The sequence below is a fragment of the Acinonyx jubatus genome, chromosome C1, assembly GCF_027475565.1.
Source record: "Acinonyx jubatus isolate Ajub_Pintada_27869175 chromosome C1, VMU_Ajub_asm_v1.0, whole genome shotgun sequence".
NCBI lineage: Eukaryota > Metazoa > Chordata > Mammalia > Carnivora > Felidae > Acinonyx > Acinonyx jubatus.
The window spans coordinates 184,078,945-184,101,260 of NC_069381.1; the positions used below are offsets into that span (position 1 = coordinate 184,078,945).

At 39.4% G+C, this 22,316-nt stretch overlaps 1 protein-coding gene across 3 annotated transcripts in view; it reads left to right on the forward strand.

The window, feature by feature from the left end:
- Positions 1-1,280: 1,280 nt before the first annotated feature.
- CASP10 (caspase 10) overlaps positions 1,281-22,316 on the forward strand; it is a 46,822-nt gene continuing 25,786 nt past the window's right edge. The window contains exons 1-6 of one of the 3 annotated variants that reach the window (XM_053215558.1): positions 1,281-1,766; positions 3,194-3,547; positions 5,345-5,438; positions 10,979-11,114; positions 14,632-14,767; positions 16,557-16,576. In XM_053215558.1, the coding sequence (XP_053071533.1) occupies positions 3,201-3,547; positions 5,345-5,438; positions 10,979-11,114; positions 14,632-14,767; positions 16,557-16,576 (733 nt within the window). In that variant the 5' untranslated portion in view covers positions 1,281-1,766; positions 3,194-3,200. The remainder of the gene's footprint in view (positions 1,767-3,193; positions 3,548-5,344; positions 5,439-10,978; positions 11,115-14,631; positions 14,768-16,556; positions 16,577-22,316) is intronic. The other 2 variants (XR_008295524.1, XM_053215557.1) reach the window with 2 other exon arrangements.

Here is a 22,316-nt window from a genome sequence, read left to right on the forward strand (position 1 = left end):
ATCCTATTAGTTTCAAGTATACCTAATAGTGATTCTATATTTTTATACATTATGAAATGATTCCCATGTTAAGTATAGTTACCATCTATCACTACACAGAGTGGTTACAAAATTACTGACTATATTTCCTATGCTCTATGTTACATTCCCATCACTTACTTATTTTATAATTGCAAGTTTCTACCTCTTAATCTCCTTCACGTATTTTGGTTGCCCCCCAACCCTCACTCTAGTAACCAACAGTTTCCTGTATCTATGAGTCTGTTACTGTTTTGTTTGTTTGTTCATTTGTTTTGTTTTTTAGATTCTGCATGTAAGTAAAATCACATGGTATTTGTCTTTCTCTGATTGGCTTATTTCACTTAGCATAATACACTTGAGGTCTATCCACGTTGCAAATGGCAAGATTTCATTCATTTTTATAGTTGAGTAATAGGGCTCGTCTTTCTTAAACACAGAAATTCTCTGGATGATGCCAAGGATATGAGAATGGCACTTTAATATATTTGTTAATAAAGCATCATAAATCTTACTTCTTTTTCAGAGATAAAATACCTTTCTAAGATTCTGTGCTTCTTCCCAGAGCTCTGCACGTTTGAATTAGTTGAATTATAGTATAGTGAATTAGAGTCAGGTTTTCTGGTTTAAATTATGGCTTTCCCACTAGCTCACTGTGTCAAATTACTTAACCTTTCTGTGTCTTAGTTTTCACATCTTAAAAGAGCGTTCATACTAGTAGTATTTATCTTAGAGACTTGAGATGATTGAATGAAAATATAGTACCTGGCACATGGTAGTTGCCATATAAGTATTAGGTATTGTTTTTATTCTTAGAAATAATGTCTCCAAAGTCTCTTTCCTGCTGCATTGAATGTGCTATGAGGCCAAAGATTTCATCGACTTTGCTGTTAATTGAGTTCCCTGAAAATACCTCCAAACGGGCTTATAGTCTAGCTCTCCCTCTTTTTTTGTCTTAAAAATGTTTTTATTTGCACATGCAATTTTTTGAGAAAAAGTTAATATGGCTGACCACCCTTTCTTGAGCTTTTTGGGTTTTATTTTAAAGGTTAAATGAGTTTGGGGGAGGAGATGGTGAGGAAAATATTCCTCCTTCTTTCCTTCCTTTTCTTTCTTTCTTTCTTTCTTTCTTTCTCTCTCTCTCTCTTTCTTTCTTTCTTTCCTTCTTTCTTTCTCCTTCCATCCTTCCCTCCTTCCTCTCTCTTCCTCCTTCCCTGCTTCCTCTTTTCTTTTCTTTCTTTCTTTCTTTCTTTCTTTCTTTCTTTCTTTCTTTCCCTCCTTCTCTCGTATCCTCTCCTTCTCTCCTTTTCCAATTCTCTCTCTTTCTTTTTTTGATTCTCCAATCTTAGTGATCCAAGGGAAAGGCTAAAAACAGTGCCTTCCAAGAGTTCATTTGCAGCAGTCTTTGGTTTAGCCTGGGAAAATCCCTAGCTGTCCGGCAGGAAAGTTGTAACTCTTGCCTTTAGGAGGCGCTGTTTGTCAGAGTTATCCTAAACCTGGAAAAGGGAGGGGGAGAGGCCGTCAAGGGAGCTATGACGTGAGCAGGAAGTTAATTATCAAGTTACCCGAACCGGGACATCCAGTTTTCACTTGCATAGGCAGAAAGTCTTGAGTTCTCTTCCCGCGCAAATGGGAGCTTCCCTGGAACGTGGATTACACAGAGAATTTTAATTTCTTAAAAACTTGTTTTCAGGCAGTTTCCCCCGGAACCATTTACCTCCAGAGGACGAGCGGAATTTGATCTGAAGGTATGTGATTAGCACCTTTCCCCTGCTGAGGTCTTACACGCTAGCCTTGTTCCTTCCTTCAGTTTTAGAAATTTGCAAAAGCTCTCGTTGTCAGCAATGGCACTGTTTCTGCCGGGATTTATTAGCCATGCCAGGGAAAATGAAGGTTTAAAAAGTCCCAGGAAAGCTCCAACACAGACTTCTACTGGCAGAAATATGCTAGTCCACAAATGGAAACAAAGTCTGTTAGACTCACTAAAGTTCTAGATTGGAATCTTCGGGAAACTTCAAGGCAAACGTATGCTACCTTGGAATAGGAAGACATCTCCAAAAAGCCATTCATTTGGTTTCTGGTATCACAGGCTGCTACTAGAAGGAAAGACCCCATGGATGATCACATTAAAAATAGCATTTTCTATTTTCTTGCTCTCTCTTTCTAAAAATAAGCTCTATGCCCAATGTGGGGTTTGTTCTCACAGCCCTTAGATGAAGAGTTGCATGCTCTTCTGACTGAACCAGACAGGCACCTCTCTGTTTTCTTTTTCTAACAACAAAAGTAATGTGTGTTTGTTGCAGAAAATCTGAGAAACTCAGAGAGGAGCCTGGAAGAAAAGTTATTTGTAATTATACCACTTAGGTATAACCATTTTTTGTTATCGATATTGTGTTTTGTTTTGTTCTTCTTCCTTTAGAAAGTGGTTTCTTGTTTCTAAATAGCTCAGTTTCGAGAAGAGAGTATATACCTTGAGGTCTTATAGTACGAATTATATTACACTGAAAAATTTTATCACTTCATTGCTCCTTTGATTCGAATGGAATTTGGTATAGAAAATACCATATGAACTTTATGAACTAATCCGGTAGAAATATGGATTTAGGTAATTTGTGACTTCCTTCACTGATCTGAGCAACTCTTGTTTAAAACCACCCTTTGGAGTCTAGGATTATGGCTTCTCTTTTTTGTGAGATACAAACCTGTCCCATTATGGTTAGCAGTGTTACCTCATCCTTCAATTGGTAGACACTTATGAAATATAAAACCCGAGACTGCTTTATTTCTAAAATGAAAGGCATAAATCTGAGCACTATTTCTGCCATTTGGTGGAAGTGAATTAAGAGCTCTAACAGGGAGAAATTGTGCTTTGTCATTCTCACTTTTGACTAGCGCCCACCAGGGGCATTTTGATTTGGGAGAAATAAAAGTAGGTTGAGTTCCAAAAAGAGCTCCTTCCAGACCTCCAGAAGGGTTAACATAGAAGTGCTGTGGTTGAAGGTTGGTTGTTTTTTTTTTTTTTTTTGCCTATTGGTTTTTGAAATAATTTCACAGGAATTTTTATTTTTCAGCACTTCCAGGAAATTCTAATGCCTGGCATGGAGGAGGCCGGGGAAGTGGGGTTCTGTGGATCCTTTTTCTCTTATGTGCTGCCCCACTTCTCTGTCTCTTTCAGGCTGGCCATGACATCTCAAGGTCAAAGTTTGAGGTTCCGTTCAGATGATAATTGTCAAGTGAACTTCCGTGAGAAGCTTCTGATTATTGATTCAAACCTGGAGGCCCAAGATGTGGAGGGCTTGAAGTTTCTCTGCCGAGACTGGATCTCCCACAAGAAGCTGGAGAAGTCCAGCTCAGCCTCGGATATTTTTGATCATCTGTTGGCAGAGGAGCTGCTGAGTGAGGAAGACCCCTTCTTCCTAGCAGAACTCCTCTATATACTCAAACAGAATTCGCTGCTGCGGTACCTCCGCCAAAGCAGAGAGCAAGTGGAGAGTTTGCTGCCCACCCGAAGGAGGGTCTCTCTGTTCAGGTGAGGAGGGGTCTGTGATCAAGACAGGGGGGTTTTTCCATCTAGCTAGTGTTCATTCGGGCCACTGGGCTTTGAAAGGAGGTTGGGATTAAGATCTTTTTCTTATCTACCTCCTTGGATGCTTCCGAACCAGGAGATCTCTCAGCTTCCAGCACTAATGAGATGAAAAGTTGGGAGGTGAGCAAAACTCTGGGCCTGGTAGTGGCTTCCCTTGGTTTGCTTCTCACCGCCAAATGAAGCCTGCCTCAGCATAGCAGGGCCCGTGCTTTCCTTTTACCCTCTGTACTCCCAGACAGCCCTTCCTCCTGTGAGTCATTGCGGGGATTTGAGAGGAGATAATGCATGCGTCGGGCCAAATAAGCAAAATGAAAAAGGGGATGTGTCTCTGAGGTAGGGAAGGACACCATTTATGCCATGTCCAGTTTTAAATGTTCATACCTTTTTGTATGAAACCCAGAAGGGTAAAATATAGACGTTTTACACAAGGGGTGAAATATAGGGATCAAGTTTATAATGGGTCAGACCTTAGATAACACTATTTTTTTTCATTTAATTAAAAAAAAATTTTAATTGAGATATAATTGACCTATAACATTGTAATAGTTTTAGGTATACCACATAATGATGGGATATATTTATATATTGTGAAATGATCACCACAGTAAGTTTGACATCCATCACCACACATAGTTACAAAGTTTTTTTGCTTGTGGTGAGAACTTTTAGAATCTTCTTTTTTAGCAACTTTTAAATATATAACACAGTACAGTGACCCTTGAACAATGGGGGGTTAAGGTGCTGATCCCCACACAGCCAAAAATCCAGCAAAACTTTGGAGTCCCCTCCAATTTCACTACTACTGTTGACCAGAAGCCCCATAGATAACATAAACAGTTAACACATATTGTGTATGTCACATGTATTATATATTGCATTCTTAAAATAGAATAAGCTAGAGTAAAAGAAATGTTATTAAGAAAATCATAAGGAAGAGTAAATACATCTATAGTACTGTACTGTATTTATCCAAGTTCAAGTGGACCCTTGCAGTTAAAACCTGTGTTGTTCAAGGGTCACCTGTGTTGTTTAACTGTAGTCACCATGTTGTACAATACATCACCAGGACTTAGTCAATACGGTTTTTAATTGTCCACTGATGTATCTACATTAGAGAACTTCCCAAGGAAGAGTTGAAGTGTTATTTTGTGGCTGGGGTGACTAGAATCCTTCAGGTCTCCCTCCTTGAAGTGGCTCCCAGAATCTGAGCTATAGTTGAGTCAGTGAGGGAATTCTGGAAGTCATTATTTCCACTCCGCTGGTTAAGATCTCCAGCATACAGAGGTGTTAGTGTGTGAATGGAATGTTCAGCTTTTCTGGTGGTCAGATTCTCCAGAAGTTGGGATAGTTTCCTTTTTTTTTCAACCGTGGACTCTCTATAGAATGGTATCAAGTCCTCTCTGACGAGGGCCTATAAAGTAAGCCTGAATTCCTAGAATGCGGTCAGGAGATGGGAAGGCATGCCAACATTGAGTTTTACATCTTCCTAGTGGGATGGAAAGTAGCACTGGACTTGGAATCAGAAGGACTGCCTCTACTGCTTATTATGTTATCTTTATGTAATAGACCACTTAAAGCTTAGAGTTTTAGTTTTGAATCTATACAATGGGATTTGAAATTATCTGCTCACAGGGTGTGATCATTCAAATGAGAGAAAATGTATATAAAAAAGCACTCAATTTACTGTGCTGTCCTTTGCAAGTGTGAGGCTTTACTTGTCTCTCTGGATGTATGTCTTAGAAACCTGCTGTACGAACTGTCAGAGGGAATCGGCTCAGAGAACTTAAAGGACATGGTCTTCCTTATGAGGGAATCGATTCCCAAAATCCAGATGGTAAGTGGGTCATAAAGAGTGGGGTATTTGTGAGCGCTGCCTTTTAAAAAAAATGTTTATTTATTTTTGAGAGAGAGAGAGAAAGAGATTGTGAATAGGAGAAGGTCAGAGAGAGAGAGAGGAAGACTGAGAATCCCAAGCAGGTTCCATGCTGTCAGCACAGAGCCTGAGTTGGGGATTGAACTCAACAAACTCTGATATCATGGCCTGAGCCAAAATCAAAAGTCAGACGCTTTCCTGACAGACCCATCCATGTGCCCCTGTGAGCACTGCCTTAATCAGTGTTGGGAATATGCTGGAAAGGGTCTTCAAGAAGGGTTTATATTTGTAGGAGATGATACCATACAGTGCTTAGGAACATTGACTTTGGTGTTGGATGGGCCTGGATTCTAGTCCTGGTTCTGTGACTAATGCCTCGATATGGGGCAAGTGATTGAACCTTTCTGAGTCTCCATTTTCTCATGTGTCATAGTGTAGATAATTACACTACTTCCTTCCAGGACTGTTGGGAGAATTGGATGAAATAATGTGGGTAAAACTTTAGGGGCCTGTATTTGGCACATAGTAATCAGGTAGTAAATTGTTAACTTCTATTGGCACCCACTGTGTTTTACCATATAGAAATGTGTCGGGCACAGTAAGGAAATGAGGAGGTGGGTGGGTGGGGTAGGTCAAATGAGGACTATGTAAGGAATTCATTAAATATATTTCCTGGTGTTAGACCTGTAGACCCGAACAGGTTCATTTTGTTTAGGCTACAGTTTTTTAAGATCTTTTTTTTCCTCTTTCATACCCCTCAGGGATTTTACCCTCTGTGTCTTTTGATTAGTCACTTATGGAGGCTCCTGTCTTCTAAAAGCTGGGTGTGGGTTCCTTGGAGTTGGTGACCAAGTCTTACTCATTGTTATAGCTCCAGAACCTTGTAGAATCTGTTACAAAATGGTGCTCTGAATGAAAGCATGAATGAATGGGATGATACAATCTTTCCCTTCTCTTTCTGACAAAATGGCCTGGACCCTTGCTTTTATGTGATTTTATGATGAATGACTGGAGAGATTAGCAGGACGAACTAAGCCACCCTAATGGGGTTGTGCAAAGATACACTAATAACATTCTTATACTTGTTGCCCCTTGTCACAATCTACTAATTTTTTCCCTTAGATACTCTCTGGAAGTTCTGATATCTTTCTTTTTTTTTTTTTTTTTTACACTTTTTTCTTTTATCTTTTTATTCTTAAAAAAACCCTCAACAAAACACAAGTGTAGAAAAATGAATAAAATACACATACAGATTAAAGAATTGTTATAAGGCTAATCCTCTTGAAACCACTACCCAGGTCAAGAATTTGAATTTTGCCAGCTGTTCTAGAAACCCCTCCACTTGTCCCGTTCCAATCACAGCCCCTTACTTACCACCCGCTAGAAGAAACCACTGTTTTGGCTTTTATGGTAACAATGTTCTTAGGTGTCTTTACGACTTTATCATTTACCTGTGCATCCCTAGATGTCAAGTTTAGTCTTGGCCAGTTTATTTCTTTTGAGTGTCTTTTAATCTGTAGGTTAAACCCCCTTCCCCCAATCCCTTTCTTTTTCTTAAAATGTGTCTGTTGAAGAACCCCAGGACACCTGGCCAGTAGAATTTCCCCCAGTCTGAGTTTTGCTGATTGCGTGTGCTTGGTACAGTTCAATGTGCTCCTCTGTCCCCTGTATTTCCTGCAAATCGGCAGCTGGATTCAGAGTCTGAATGTCTCCACATTGATTTCCTGTAGTTTGAAAGTGCTCCAGATTATTCTGATAATATTTTCTCCTAGCTTGGAACATCCTCTTGTGATTTCTCTAGTGTCTGGATTTATAAATAAAATGAACCCACTCTCTGTGGTTACACTTCTCTCTGCGTCATGGACAGAAGTCCATTCTCCCCACAGCAGGATGAGGGATGAGGAGATGGGCAGGAATCCCTGATATGCTCCACACCAAGCCGTGATTTTCTACTAGGAAAAACTGGGGGATGTATTTCTTCTTGTACTTTCTCCATGGGTTTTAGACCTTAGCTTGCAGGCATCTGTGGTTGGTTGCCAGAAGTATTCCAAACATTTTGCCCCCTGCTAAATTAGCTTTTAAGTCATTGAAGGCCCATGTTCAGGCAGCCAAATGATTTTATGCTTTTCTTATTCAGTACAGGAGTAAAGGGAGAAATCACTGTATTTCGCTGTGGCATAGAACTATGGAAATACCCGGTCAGATTCAGGAAAAGCACACTTCCTTCTTGGGTTCCAAATGAGCTCAGCTTTATTTCGAAGGAGATCTATTTTGCCATGTGAGAATTGTGGGTGAGTTATATACCTGAGATAATCCAGGTTGATCTCAACTGGACTTTGAGATCAGGCTAGCCTTCTGAAGTATGTAAAGGACAGTCTCTAAGCAGCTAGATGAGTTTCTATATGGGGGCTTAATAAGACTCCATTATCTGCAGTTGCCATTGCAAAAACTTTTGTTACTGAAATAAATTATTTAGCAGCTGGGTGGGGGGGGGGGGGCCTGAACTTCCCTCAGTCAAAAAAGGAAATGTTTTAAATTCACACAGTCTCTCCAGAGTTAGAGAAATGACCTTTGTAGGGTGTTCTAGGGCTCCTTTTTGATAACTTTCTACAGGTTCATAGCAGAATAGCTGTCTTTACACATGCTGAAAGACTCAAACAACAGTCCGGAAATCCGTTCTCAGAGTAGCAATCAACTTAGGACGTTGGATGTAAAGGAAACCACACCCAAATCTACTAGCTTAGCAAAGGAGCACAACAAAAGAGGTTTCAGACACTTCCTGCTAGTATTAACCAGAGTGGTGTTCTTAAAGTACAGACTCCATTTAAATTGCGTGGTGTGTGTGTGTGTGTGTGTGTGTGTAGAAGGTGTCATTTACCAAACATCCAATGAATTTTCCACGAAGTTATAATGAATTTCTATCATTGCTTCTGGAATCGTGTCTTAGTCCCTTTTCTTCACCCTTAGTAGGATGCTGTCAAAAATGGGGTTTCGGGGTGCCTGTGTGGCTCAGTCGGTTAAGCATCCAACTTCAGCTTGGGTCATGATCTCACAGTTCATGAGTTTAAGTCCACATTGGGCTCCAAACTGATGATGTGGAGCCTGCATGGGATTCTCTCTCCCTCTCTGCCCCTTCTGTGCTCTCTCTCTTAAAAAGAGATAAACTTAAAAAAAAAAGAAAGTTTAAAAAAAATGGGGTTTCTGTTTTGAGGTTCAGAGAGAGCTCATCTGCCTGTGACCTACCACAGACCCTTGTGTGGTAGATTCCTTCTGACCCCTTTGCCCAGCTGATCAGCTCTGGATGAATCTTCCTGCACATGCTCCTCTCTCCTGCTTTATTCCTGGGCCAAGCTATTGGTGTGCTAGGGCTGCAGGTGGGGGCACACACACACTTCTTTTATTTATTTATTTGTTTTTGAGAGAGAGGGTGCAAGTGAGCAAGGGGCAGAGAGGGAGAGAGAGAGAATTCCAAGCAGGCTCCACACTGTCAGTGCAGAGCCTAGTATAGGGCTTGAACTCATGAACTGTGAGATTATGACCTGAGCTGAAATCAAGAGTCAGATGCTTAACTGACTGAGCCACCCAGGAGCCCTGTCTCTGGAATGTCTTAAAAAATTATAATCTCTCTTTGATCAGATGAGAACAGAAATCAAGTAATCAATTCTGTTCTTTTCCTTGGTTGTTGACATCTTGAGTGCCTCATTTGAAAACACACACACACATACACACACACACTCAGTAACCCTTCCTCATCCTTATGTTATTGCTCTTTCTCCCTGCCTCCCTCTACTGCCAAGCTTCTTGAAAGAATAGTTTGTATGTGCTCTTTCTCCACTAAGTCAACTCTGGGTCACATATCAATGCATTTCAATATGACTTCAACTTCCACCACTCCAATGAAACTGCTCGTACTGAAGCCAACATGAACCTCCTCATAACCAGATTTGTAGTTTCACATCACTTTTCCCATGTGGTTTTCTTTGCCTGGAATGTCCTTTTCCACGCTGGCAGTGAAGACATAGTCATCCTTCAAGAATCCCCTCCCAGGGGTGCCTGGGTGGCTCAGTCATTTAAGCATCTGACTTTGGCTCAGGTCCTGATCTCACAGTTTGTGAGTTTGAGCCCCGCATTGGGCTCTGTGCTGGCAGCTCGGAGCCTGGAGCCTGCTTCAGATTCTGTGTCTCCCCTTCTCTCTGCCCCTTCCCTGCTCATGCTCTCTCTCTCTCTCTCAAAAATAAACATTAAAAAAAATAAATGAAAAAAAAGAGTCCTCTCCCATGTGCAGCTTTTGTGAAGCCTGCTATGCGGAATAGACGAATGATGAATAAATGAGTGATACCACCATTTGAAGTCATCTTTTTCACCCATTCCCAACTGATCTCCACAACTCACCAAATTCTATTTCAGAAATGTTTCTCAGGTCCAGTACCTCTTGCCAATATTTTCTCTCTAATCCACTTCCTTCTCCAACCTATTTCAAAACTTCTGCTAAAAATAAACGTATTCATGTTACTGTCCTCCTTAAAAACTACTTCTGCCACTCCTTGACACGTGGGACACTTGGCCCAAACTCCTCATATACTGTATGTTCCTGCGTGGTCTGATACCAGCCCGCAGTTCTAGCCATGATCTAGCTCTCACTCAGTGTTTGTACTCAAGCTTCCTTCTCAGTGTTCCTGAACACACTGTCCCTTTTTAACCATTCAACTGTTCCATATATCTGGAGACTTCTCCCCAGTTCCCACTCTGCTGATGCTTAATGTATGCAGTGGGATAGTGTCCAGAGGTTCCTTTCTAAGCAGGTATTCTTTTCTGTGGGCTCTAATGTAATTTTGTCCCTGCATATGTTTCGTAACCAGCTTAATACATTGAGAAGCCTTATTTACTGAAAAGAATATGATACCTTCCACCCCACATGTATTTCAATATTAAAATAATACTAGCTGATTTGTGTTTTTTTTCCCAGCAGTATTTAAGAAATTTTTTTTTTCTTTTCAAATACCAAATATTTGCCTCTTGTTTCTTTGGTGCTTCTGTTTTGCTGCTGCCCTAATCTAATTATATCATTTACAGCTGTAAGTGACGGGCAGTCTAGCTCAATGGTTAGTTAATAAGAGAGACTTTGACATCAGACTGCCAGGTACAGATACCAGCCCTGCCACTTATTGGCTCTGTGACCTTGGACAAGTGATTGAACCTCAGTTATTTCATCTTTAAAATGTGGATTATAATAGGATCTAGGCTCATTGGCTTGTTTCTGAGGTTAATGTACAGCAAGCACTGCCTGGTATGTAGTGAGTTACATATATTTGGTATTAATATAGATTGTATATTTTACTTGGTAATCCACCTTCCCCCATACGATTGAACCCCTCAGGGGCAAACACTCTGCCTTATTCATCATTGCAAAATCTAGTGACTAGAGGCCATGCAGGTAATGTTTAAAGAATGAATGGATCCTCAGAGGGCAAGTAAATGTGACTCCATTGATTCTCTTGCAGACCTCTCTAAGTTTCCTGGCATATCTGGAGAAACAAGCTCTAATAGATGAAGATAATCTGATGTTACTGGAGGATCTCTGCAGAAAAGTTGTACCTAACCTTATGAGAAAGATAGAAAAATATAAGAGAGAGAAAGGTAACTAGCTTACTTACACTTGGTTCTTTGCACAAGACCATGGGAATTCTTAAACTAACTGATCATTAATGATGTTTACTCATCACTCTGATGATACTGTCTTAGAAAAGCCAGAACTCTCTCCCCATCTGCTCATTTAAGACATATTTATTGAATGCGAACTATTTATTGAACTCTGTACTAGGCAGAGTTTTAGAAGTTGGAGACACAGTAGTGTATACAGCAAAGCTTCTGCTGTCTTGGATCTTCTATTCTAATGAAGAAAAGTTTTAGATAAATGTCTTTTTCTCATTCATCCGTGGGGCGAGAGTAGAGAAAATAATTTTGAATGAAATAACAAAAAAGAAGGAGGCAGAATAGCATAAGGATGAAGAATGAGGTCTATGGAGTCAGATTGCCAGGACTCCACTTATTAATGATTCAGTGGTTCTTTTCTTAGCCTTTCTGTGTTTCACTTTCCCCATCTGTAAAGTGGGGATAATAATACTATCTACCTCATGAGTGTTTTGAGAACTGAATGAAGTAATTCCTGTAAAATGCATGTCTGGCATAGCGTAAAACATGTTGCTATGAATATGTTTGTCAGAAAGTCATGAAAACGTTCATATTCTCAGAAATTACTAACAGAGAAGAATTTTATTTCCTTGTTTTTTTCTTTAATCCTGTCTTATAAAGGTTGTATTGCTGTCGTATTATATGGAGGTAATAGCACAGCGTGGAAGTCAAAGCTGGTTGGTAAATATTTGTGTTTTTCCAGGTCTGTTTCTCCAGTGTTAAACAAGAGCTGAAATAAAAATGCATGAGTAGCTTTAATGCCACACCCATATTTTAGTTCAGTGAGTTAATCTGGTGTGCAAATGTCTTTGGTTGAAAACGAAACTAGCTAAAAGGAAACTTCTAAGAATTCTATAAATACACAATGAGTTGAGGGACAAAATATACTGTTGTTAAATTTATAAAATCTCAAACAATAATAAGGCAATGAATAAATGTATAATTTAAGTAAAAGTTATGAAAAATAAAAATGATTCTTCTAACCAAAGTTATCAAGTGAGAAATAAAAAGCAGGGAGTTGATATCGAAAATACATTTGGAATCATTACTGAATTCTGAATGCAGAGATTTTTTTAAAATTACATTGCCATTTTCCTGTAGCTAGTACCCCACACAAAATGAACAGGGTAGGTGGTCAAATTATTTTGGATATTTGAACTCTGGAGAAGGCACTCTAGTGTTTATGTAGTAAATGCCTCAGTGAATCTTGAAGCCTGAGCTTTATATCAGAAGAAGAATTCTAATTTTGATTTTTCTTTTCTACAACCTACCTGCTGTGTGATCTCTTTTGGGTGTCAAAATAAAAAAAAAAAAGTTTTCCTCTACTATTATCACACCAACACTTCTGGAACACTTCTGACCTAGATGGGTATGATTTTTTTATACCAACCAATTCTCTAATTCTCTGTAGACACCAACTTGGTGTCCTATGATTTAATTCAATTCTGACAGTAACCAGAGTTAGTACACACCTTAACTAAATTAGGCTAAAGGCTCAGTGCCCTAAGACTGCCCCCTACTTCTGATGCCAGTCACAAGTTAGTGGGTCCCCAGAATACTCACGACTTGTATCCAACTTGGCTACAAACTGATGGTTCCCATGAGCCCCTCCTCAGGTTCAGTAATTGGCTAGAAAAGCTCACAGAACTCAGGAAAACAGTTTACTAGATTACTTATATATTATAAAAATATTTGACTCAGGAACAGCCACGTGTAGGAGGAAACGGATAGGGCAAGGTATGGGGGAAGGGAGATAAAGCTTCCAGGCCCTCTCCAGGCAGCTCACTCTCTCAGCATCTCCACGTATTTCCCAACCTGGAAGCTCTCCAAGCTCCTTCAGTTAGAGATTTTTATGGAGGCTTCATATGTAGGCATGGTTGATTGAATCATTGGCCATTATGATTTATTCAACCTCTAGGCCTTCTCCCTTTCTCAGAGGTCTGAGTGTGGGGTTGAAAGTTCTAACCCTTTGACCACAGGCCTCTAGAGGCTGTCCAGCAGCCCCCAGTCACCAATCATCTTATTAGCATCTTATAGCAAAAGATGCTTAGCACTTCAGAGATTCCAAGGGTTTTAGGAGCTGTGTGCCAGGAAAAAGAGGGCAGAGACCAAATGCATATTTATTATTATATCATAGATATCAATTAACATTTCAGTGTTGACTTTCTGTAGCCCTAAGAGTTTGGGCTTAATTCTGCCATTTAGGATTAAGGACTAAAGGACTGAAAAAATAGTAGGTCTGCAGATTTTAGACTTTTCTGTAAATGAATGTGATCCAAAGGCAAAGTCCACTTTTTAAAAATGTTTATTCATTTTTTGAGAGAGAGAGAGAGAGCGCGCGCGCGCGCGCGCGCGCGCGCGCGTGAGTGGGGGAGGGGCAGAGAGAGAGAGGGAGAAACAGAATCTGAAGCAGGCTTCATGCTCTGAGCTGTCAGCACAGAGCCCAATGCAGGGCTTGAACTCATGAACACGAGATCATGACCTGGCCAAAGTCGGACATTGAACTGACTGAGCTACCCAGATGCCCCACGTCAAAGTCCATTGTATCTGATTAGGACACAAGCTCTATTTAAGGACTGCCTGGATACTTTTCTAAGTTTTCTTGAGTCTTGGTGTTTGCTTTAGTATTTTAAATTTCTTATTAAAAGTAATGTATCATAATTATAATAAAATTAAATTAAAATTCAAATAATGACAATAGAGTTTATCTACTGCTGGCCAGTCCCCAGACCTAATCACTGGAGTATATTTTTGTAGCCTTTCTTCTATATGGAGACAGTTTGTGAGTGTGTGTGTGTGTGTGTGTAGATAGATAAATACATATATATTTAAATAAAATCATGCTAATCATATATAACTTTCTTTATTCCCACCTAATATAGCTGATATTTTCCTATGAACATAATACAGACATAGCTCATTCTTAGTAATGGTTCCATAGAAATAACTTTATATACATAACATGTTTATTATTAAAAAAACCCCATATTTATTTAATTACCACTTTTGAGTGTTTTTTCTTGATTTTTCTTCTTTTCCTCCCTTCCTTTTTTTCTTCTTTATCTTTTTTACTATGGTCTTAGTTCTGCTTTTATTTTTTGAGGTAATGCCTTTGTTATCTCTTCTTGGCCATTATCTGACACATTAAGTACCATACATTCTGAAATAGTATTTAGTACAGTATATGGTAATTTTAAGGAACTAGTAACATTATAAAAAGAATAAAAACACAAACATAATAAGAAATGAAATATAATAATACAAGGAATGAAAATACAATGATAAAGAAAAACAATTTATAAATTCACATTTTTTTCCTAGGTATATATGTAGGCCTCTTTAAGCAAATGGCACTACAAATCTACAGGTCCCTATAAAATAATATCTTGTGATGATTGGTTACCTTGGATTACTACTAGTCAGAAGATGATATTTGTTTTACTGTCTGTGATTCTATTTCCAGCCTCCCAGGTAGTGACACCTCCTGTTGACCAGGAAACTGAGTCATTGCATCAAGGAGAGGAAGAACTATTTTCCCGTTCAGATGTTAACCAATTCTTTGGAGCCTTACAGGTAGGTTCAATGATGTGTTGGCAAATGTTTAATGACCAGCTCTACTCTCCACCCTCAATTCCCTATCCCAAAAAGAAAGAACAAAAAAGAGAGAGAGGAGAGAGACCGTGATTTGTAGTGTTTGGGGTAAGTGTTCCCATTATGGCTGATTTCAGGTTATTGCAGAATTTCTGAAAATCTGACAAATGGCTCTCACTAGCTGGTTTGAGTTGACTCCAGTACACCACTGGATTGCTTTGAAATGGATTGTTTTATCTGTGCAATTTGATCAAGGCCAGCTTCCTGAATGTACAGCCTGTGCAGTCCCACATTGCCCATGCTTTTCTAATGCTCAGCTGTCACTGTTTTAAAATTCTTAGGGGCGCCTGGGTGGCTCAGTCGGTTAAGCGCCCGACTTCAGCTCAGGTCACGATCTCGCGGTCCGCGAGTTCGAGCCCCGCGTCGGGCTCTGGGCTGATGGCTCAGAGCCTGGAGCTTGCTTCCGATTCTGTGTCTCCCTCTCTCTCTGCCCCTCCCCCGTTCATGCTGTGTCTCTCTCTGTCTCAAAAATAAATAAACGTTAAAAAAAATTTTTTTTAAATTCTTAATAATGAGAGCTCCTGGGTGGCTCAGTCATTTGAGCATCTGACTCTTGATTCCAACTCAGGTCATGATCCCAGAGTCTTGGGATAGAAGCCCCATATCGGGCTCCTTGCTGAGCATGGAGCCTGCTTGGGATTCTCTCTCTCTCTCTCTCTCTCTCTCTCTCTCTCTCTCCTTCTCTCTTTGCCCCTCACCTCTGCTCTCTCTTTCCATAAAATAAAAAAAAATTTTAAACAGTTCTTTATGTATGAACAAAGGGCCTCACATTTTATCTTGCATGGAGCCCTACAAATTATGTAGCCTGTCCTTTCCAGAGAACAAGAACTGGGTTCCTTTAGTGCCCAGCAATAGAAGGGTGGATAGAGGGAAAACATTGGGAAATTTGCAATCTGTTTCATTTTCTTTTTTTTTCCTTTTTTTCTCCTCCTCCTCCTCCTCCTCTTTCTCCTCCTCCCCTTCCTTCCTCCCCTCCTCCTCCTCCTCCTCCTTCTTCTTCTTCTTGGTGCTGAAACCTAGGAGCAGTGTGTTTCTTATAACATGATCATGATCCTTGGAAGACACATATGACATTCTTCCCTGGAATTACTGTTTCTTACCAGCAGACTTGGGCAGTTTTATTTTGCTAACATCTATCAGTATCAATGCAGTTATCTTGGCCTTGGAACTTTTTTTAAATTGTGATAAAAGACAACATAAAATTTACTGTCTTCATCATTTTTAAGTGTACAGTTCAGTTCTGTTAAGTACATTTATATTGTTGTATAACCAATCTCCAGAACTCTTTTTATCTTGCAAAACTCAAACTCAATATCTATTAAACAGTAACTCCCCATTCCTCCCTCCCACCAGCCCCTGGCAAACACCATTCCACTTTCTATCTTTGTGAATTTGACTACTCTAGGTACCTCATATAAGTGGATTCATATAGTATTTGTTTTTTGTGACTGGCTTATTTCACTTTATATAATGTCCTCAAGGTTCAACCGTGTCAGAATTTTCTTCCTTTTTAAAGCTGAATAATATTTCATTGTGTGTATGTACCATATTTTGTTTATCCATTCATAAACGAATGCACATATGTTTGATGGACATATGGATTGTGTCCACCTTTTGGCTATTGTGAATTAATACTGCTATGAACATGGGTATACAAATATCTCTTTGAGATCATGGTTTCAGTTCTTGTATTTACCCAGAAGATCATGCTTTCAGTTCTGGGTATTTACCCAGAAGGGGAAATGCTGGATCATATGGTAATTCTGTATTTCATTTATTGAGGAACCTTCATACTGTTTTCCATGACAGCTGTATCATTTTTCATTTCCACCAATAAAGCATAAGGGTTCCAATTTTTCCACAACCTTGCTAACACTTTTTATTTTCTCATTTTTTGATAGTAGTCATCCTAATGGGTATGAGGTGGTATCTCATTGTAATTTTGATTTTCATTTCCCTAATGATTACTGATGTTGAGCATCTTTACATGTGCTTGTTAGCGATTTGTGTTATCCTTCTTGGAGAAATGTCTATTTAAGTCCTTTTGCCCATTTTTTAATTGGATTGTTTGTGGAAGTTTTATTTTTTATTCTTAAAAATTCATTCATAGCTTCTTTACTACTTTCATGGTTTCATATTTTTACAATTACAATTTTTTATTTTTAAATTTGGAAATAATTTCAATCTTATGGAAAAGTTGACAGAATGTGAGTAATACTAAGAACACTGTGTACTGTTTTACCAGATTCACTTACCTGTTGTTGACTTTTACACCATTTGTGTTAGCCTTTGCTTTCTTTCTCTGTCTTTATCTACCTACCTACCTATCTATTTACCTATATATCATCTATCTATTTAAACACACATAATTTTTTTCCAAACTTTTTGAGAGTAGCTTGCACACATCATGACTCTTTACCCCTGAATATTTACTATGTATTTCCTAAGAATAAGGATATTCTTTTAAAACTATAGTACAGTTATTGATGCCAGTAAAGTTTACTTAATACAATACTTTCACCAAATTGAAGTTCCACATTTCAATTTTTTCTGTTGATCAAATAATATCCTTTATAGCTTTTTCCCCCTCCAACACATAATTTATCTGGGATCATTATTGTATTTAGGTGTCATGTGTCTGTAGTCTCCCTTAATCTTGAACAACTTTTCTTTATGACATTGACATTTTTGAAGAATATAGTCACCCTCACTACCACCTTTTATTAAAAAAATAGAATTGTCCTCATTTTTGGTGTGCGTGGTATTGCCTGTGATTTGTTTCAAGCTTTATATATTCTGGCAGGAATATTACCTAAATGATGTACTCTTCTCAGGGCATCACACCTGGAAGCAGTGGTGTCCGTCTGCTCCCTCTTTGTGATGGTAATTTTGATTGTTTGGTCAAGGTGTTGTCTGATTTCTTCACTATACAGTTAATTTTGTATAGTGACTATTTCTCCCCTGCAACTAGTAAGCAAGTGGTAGAGAGACATTTTGAGACTTTACAAATATCCCACTCTGCATCAAGAATTTCCCCTAGATTTAGTATCCATTAATGATTCTAGCGTGATTCAATTTTTATTATGTTGGTTGAAAAGCAATGATTTTCAAACTCCAGTATTTTCTCTACCTTTATAAGTCAGCACTCAGCATTCTGCTATATGCGAGAGCCCTCTTTTCTCCTTTAAAAGTTTTTTTGTCCACTAAACTTAATCCTTCTCTGCACCTACTTTTTCAACTAATTTTGTGTGTGCTCAGATACTTCTGTGCATGTAGAAAATACACACACACACACACACACACACACACACACATGACTTTGCTCTTTGCCTCTTAGAAATTCAATAGTTTCTAAGGGGAGTGGCTCAGCCTTGGCATGTAGAGCGCTGCTATTTTGCTGACCTCAGAGGATTCTGGCTATGGCCAGATGAAGATGGGAGTAGTTGTCATGGTGCTGAGAGTATAGGAGGCTTTGGGAGGGAGCACCTCATATTACATGCCTTCTCCTAGACTTTCAGGGTCAGAAGGTGTCTTAAAAGTTACTTATGCAGGAAACCATCAGAATCCTAGAGGAGAACACAGGCAGCAACCTCTCTGGCCTTGGCTGTAGCAACTTCTTACTAGACATGTCTCCAGAGGCAAGGAAAACAGAAGCAAAAATGAACTCTTTGGCTTCATCAAGATAAAATGCTTCTGTACAGTGAAGGAAACAATCAACAAAACTGAAAGGCAACCTATGGAATGGGAGAAGATATTTGCAAAAGGCATATTGGATAAGTTCTATGAAGAACTTATCAAACTCAGCACCCCAAAAATAAATAATCCAGTTAAGAAATGGACAGAAGACGTGAACAGACATTTCTCCAAAGAAGACAAGCAAATGGCTAACAGACACAAGAAAAGATGCTCAACATCACTGATCATCAGGGAAGTACAAATCAAAACCATGATGAGATACCACTTCACACCTATCAGAATGGCTAAAATGAACAACTCAGGAAACAATAGTTGTTGGCAAAGATGCAAAGAAAGGGGAACCCTCTTACACTGTTGGTGGGAATGCGAACTGGTGCAGCAATTCTGGAAAATGGTATGGAGGTTCCTCAGAAAGTTAAAAATAGAATTATCTTACAACCCAGCAATTGCACTACTAGGTATTTATCTGGATAACACAAAAATACTGATTCAAAGGGGTACCTGCACCCCAATATTTATAGCACCACTATCAGCAATAGCCAAACTATGGCAAGAACCCATATGTTCATCAACTGATGAATTGCTAAAGAAGATGTGATACACACATACCAAAAAAAATGAAATCTTGCCATTTGCAATGATGTAGATGGAGCTAGAGTATATTATGCTAAGGGAAATAAGTCAGAGAAGGAAAAATACTCTATGATTTCACTTATGTGTGGAGTTTAAGAAATAAAAAAACAGATGAACATAGGGGAGGGGAAGGAAAAATAAGATAAAAACAGAGGGGGAGGCAAACCATAAGAGACTCTTAAATACAGAGAACAAACTGAGGATTACTGGAGGGGGTGGGTAGGGGGGATGGGCTAAGTGGGTGATGGGGATTAAGGAGAGCACTTGTTGTAATGAGCACTGGGGGTTAGATGTAGTGATGAATCACTAAATTCTACTCCTGAAACTAATACTACACTATATGCTAACAAACTTGAATTTAAATAAAATCTTGGAAGAAAAAATAAAAAAATAAAATAAAGTTTGAGTATTTGGGATGTTAAAAAAAAGTTATCTAGGCAATCCTGGCCCTGGATAAAATGAAAGTTGGTAAATCATATCATGTTTCATTAGCACCTTAGAGGTTTTCTTACATAAAAGAGCATAAACCATTGCATTTAATGAGAAGAAACTGTATTTCAAGTAACACCCCTAATTATTTAAATTGATTTACATTAAAAACCAAATCAATATATTTGAATGTGGAATATGATTTCTTAATGCTTTTCTGTTATCTTAATGCTTTCTGTTATTCTGCATTTTCTCTTCATGCTCTTCTGTTGAAGAGATGTAATATCAGCTTCTTTTTAAGGCCTTATTGGACCCTTATTATTTGAAAACAGTGGAAAGAAGACTGAGCATGTCCAGGCAGTGGGTCAGTTATCCATTCGTTCATTCCTTCCTTCCTTCCTTCCTTCATTCATTCCTCTCTGACACAGAGGTTTGGGAGGGTGTCAACAGAAGATGCAGCATTTTCAGAGAAAGAGCCAGGCTGACCTTAAAGCTTATTTCTAGTCTCTGTTCTGGCTGATTTTATCAGCACAAGGAAGGAGACAAATTAAGGAAACCTGGGTCCTGGGGATGCTGGGCAGAGCCTGCTGCTGTATCTGTGTTGCCCTTAATTCCAGAAAATTCACTCAACTGCTTTCAAAACCAGCTGGATAAACCCAGAAAACAGCCTGCTTGGTCCTTGGATGTCGCTGAGAGAAACTAGCATTTTGCAGGAAGGAAAATACAGCTTGCAAAAAGAAAGGCCGGAAGTGTTTTGGAGAGTGAAACTAAAGTTCTTTTTTTCATTTGTTCCATCAAAGTTGGGAAATTCTGGTATTGTGCAGCCTGGGAGTGAGGCTGTGCGGCTTTGGTCTGGCTTGAAGATAAGTCCCTCTCTTGCAGCCGGAAGCTTGGTGGGCTCCAGCAGGGAGGCACCCCCAGGAACTTGGGGATGACTTGCCGGTCACCTCAAACAGGGCTGGTGCTGCGCCCCATGTGGCCAAGTGGCAGTGTTGACCCCTCCCCAGAACCCCTTTGAGACTTTCTGCTGCAGGCTGAGGGCAAGGGGTTTGGGAGTGGAGTGAATGTGGTGGAGCATGCACAAAAGATGAGGACCCTAGGCTATGTTTCAGTCTTACATTTAATAATATAAAATGTTTCTGTAGGCCCAAAGTAAAAATTGTCAAGAGAGTATACTCAGAGGAGGCTCCATTGCATTCTTACCCCTCTTCCCTTTCCTCCGTAGATTACCTTTTTTCATTAGTTTATTTTCTATTTATCCTGTTGTTACTTTTGAAAAAAACCCAGCCATCTCTCCCCTTTATTATAAATGAGGTGCCCCATTAAAATACTGTTTTTCGCTTGACTTCCTTCATGTAACGGGATCTTCTGTACAGAAATTATCTTCTGCATCCTGCTCCACAGCTCTTTCGCCCACTTCCTAGTGGTGGACATTAGAGTTATTTCTCGTCTTTCGTTATTTCAAATAATGCTGCAATGAATAAATATCTTTGTGCATATGTCATATTATATTTTTGCCACTGTGTCTTTGTGAGCCTCCTCCTCTGAAAGGAGAGAGATGATTCTCTTTTTTGTCACTTGCTGCTGAACTTGCTGGGGATTAAGTGTCTGTTCTTTGCATCAAGTCCAGCTTTTTGACTCTCATCCTAACTGTGTGGATTTCCTGCATTTCATTCATTTCCTGTTTCCTCAACAGAGGGTTTCTGGGCAAGATCAGCCCATGAGGAATTATGGTAGATGTTTCTAATACACTTTATATAACTTGGATCAGTATGGCAGGAATAGAAACATATGACAGTTACCAAGCAATTTGAGATGTTTTGAGGGAGAAAGGTAACAAATTAGTGGAGAATTCATTTCTTATCTCATTTCAGGCATGGATTCTACCAGGCTTTTCTGTGGGAGAATGGAGAGAAATGGGTGGTTTGTACTCTGAAACCCTTGCACCACAGCATCTGGGGAATGCTGGCATCTGCTCTCCCTCTACCCTTCAGAATTAGATCACCCTCTGTAAGGAGGGAAGGAACACTTGGTAGGGCTGAAACCCACAGGCCAGCATGACAGAGCAGAATGTTGACTCTGGGAACATCTGGTGTAGTGTGGCTCCAGATACTGCTTGTATTTTTCAGAGTGAGAGATGACAGAGGGAGGGACTTGGCAATGATGTATTTAGTGCCTTGGATCTTTGCCCCAAAATCATAACCTTAGGAAAATATTACAGAATCTGCTACAGAGCTAAACGGCTTATGAACACATTTTTGGTGTAGTCTCCCTGTGATATATAAAGTTTATCAGAGGCCATTCCTTTTTTTTTTTTTTTTTTTTTTTCCTGGAAATTTAAACTTCAGAGTCCCAGGAATCTGGGACTTCACATTCCCAGGAATCTCTGCTTTCTGCCTAAGCAGGAAAGTGCGTGATACAATGTTGATTAGAGTTACCATTACTGAGCACTTGTTATGTGCTAGGCAGGCACTGTCCTAAGAGCTTTCTAGGGTTTATCTCATTGAATCCTCCAATCCAGAGGTAGGTACTACTGTTATTCTCACTTAATGACCAGGAAGTGGAGACTCAACAGATGTAGTACTTTCCTAAATGGACACACTAGTGAAACTGGGATCTGAACCCAGGAGTCTGACTCCAGAGCTCACCCTCTGAAGACGTGGCTTTAACACAGTGTGGCTTCAGGTGCTCAGGCGATTGCTTCACTTCTCTGAAAAATAAGTGAGTTTCTTTCAGTTT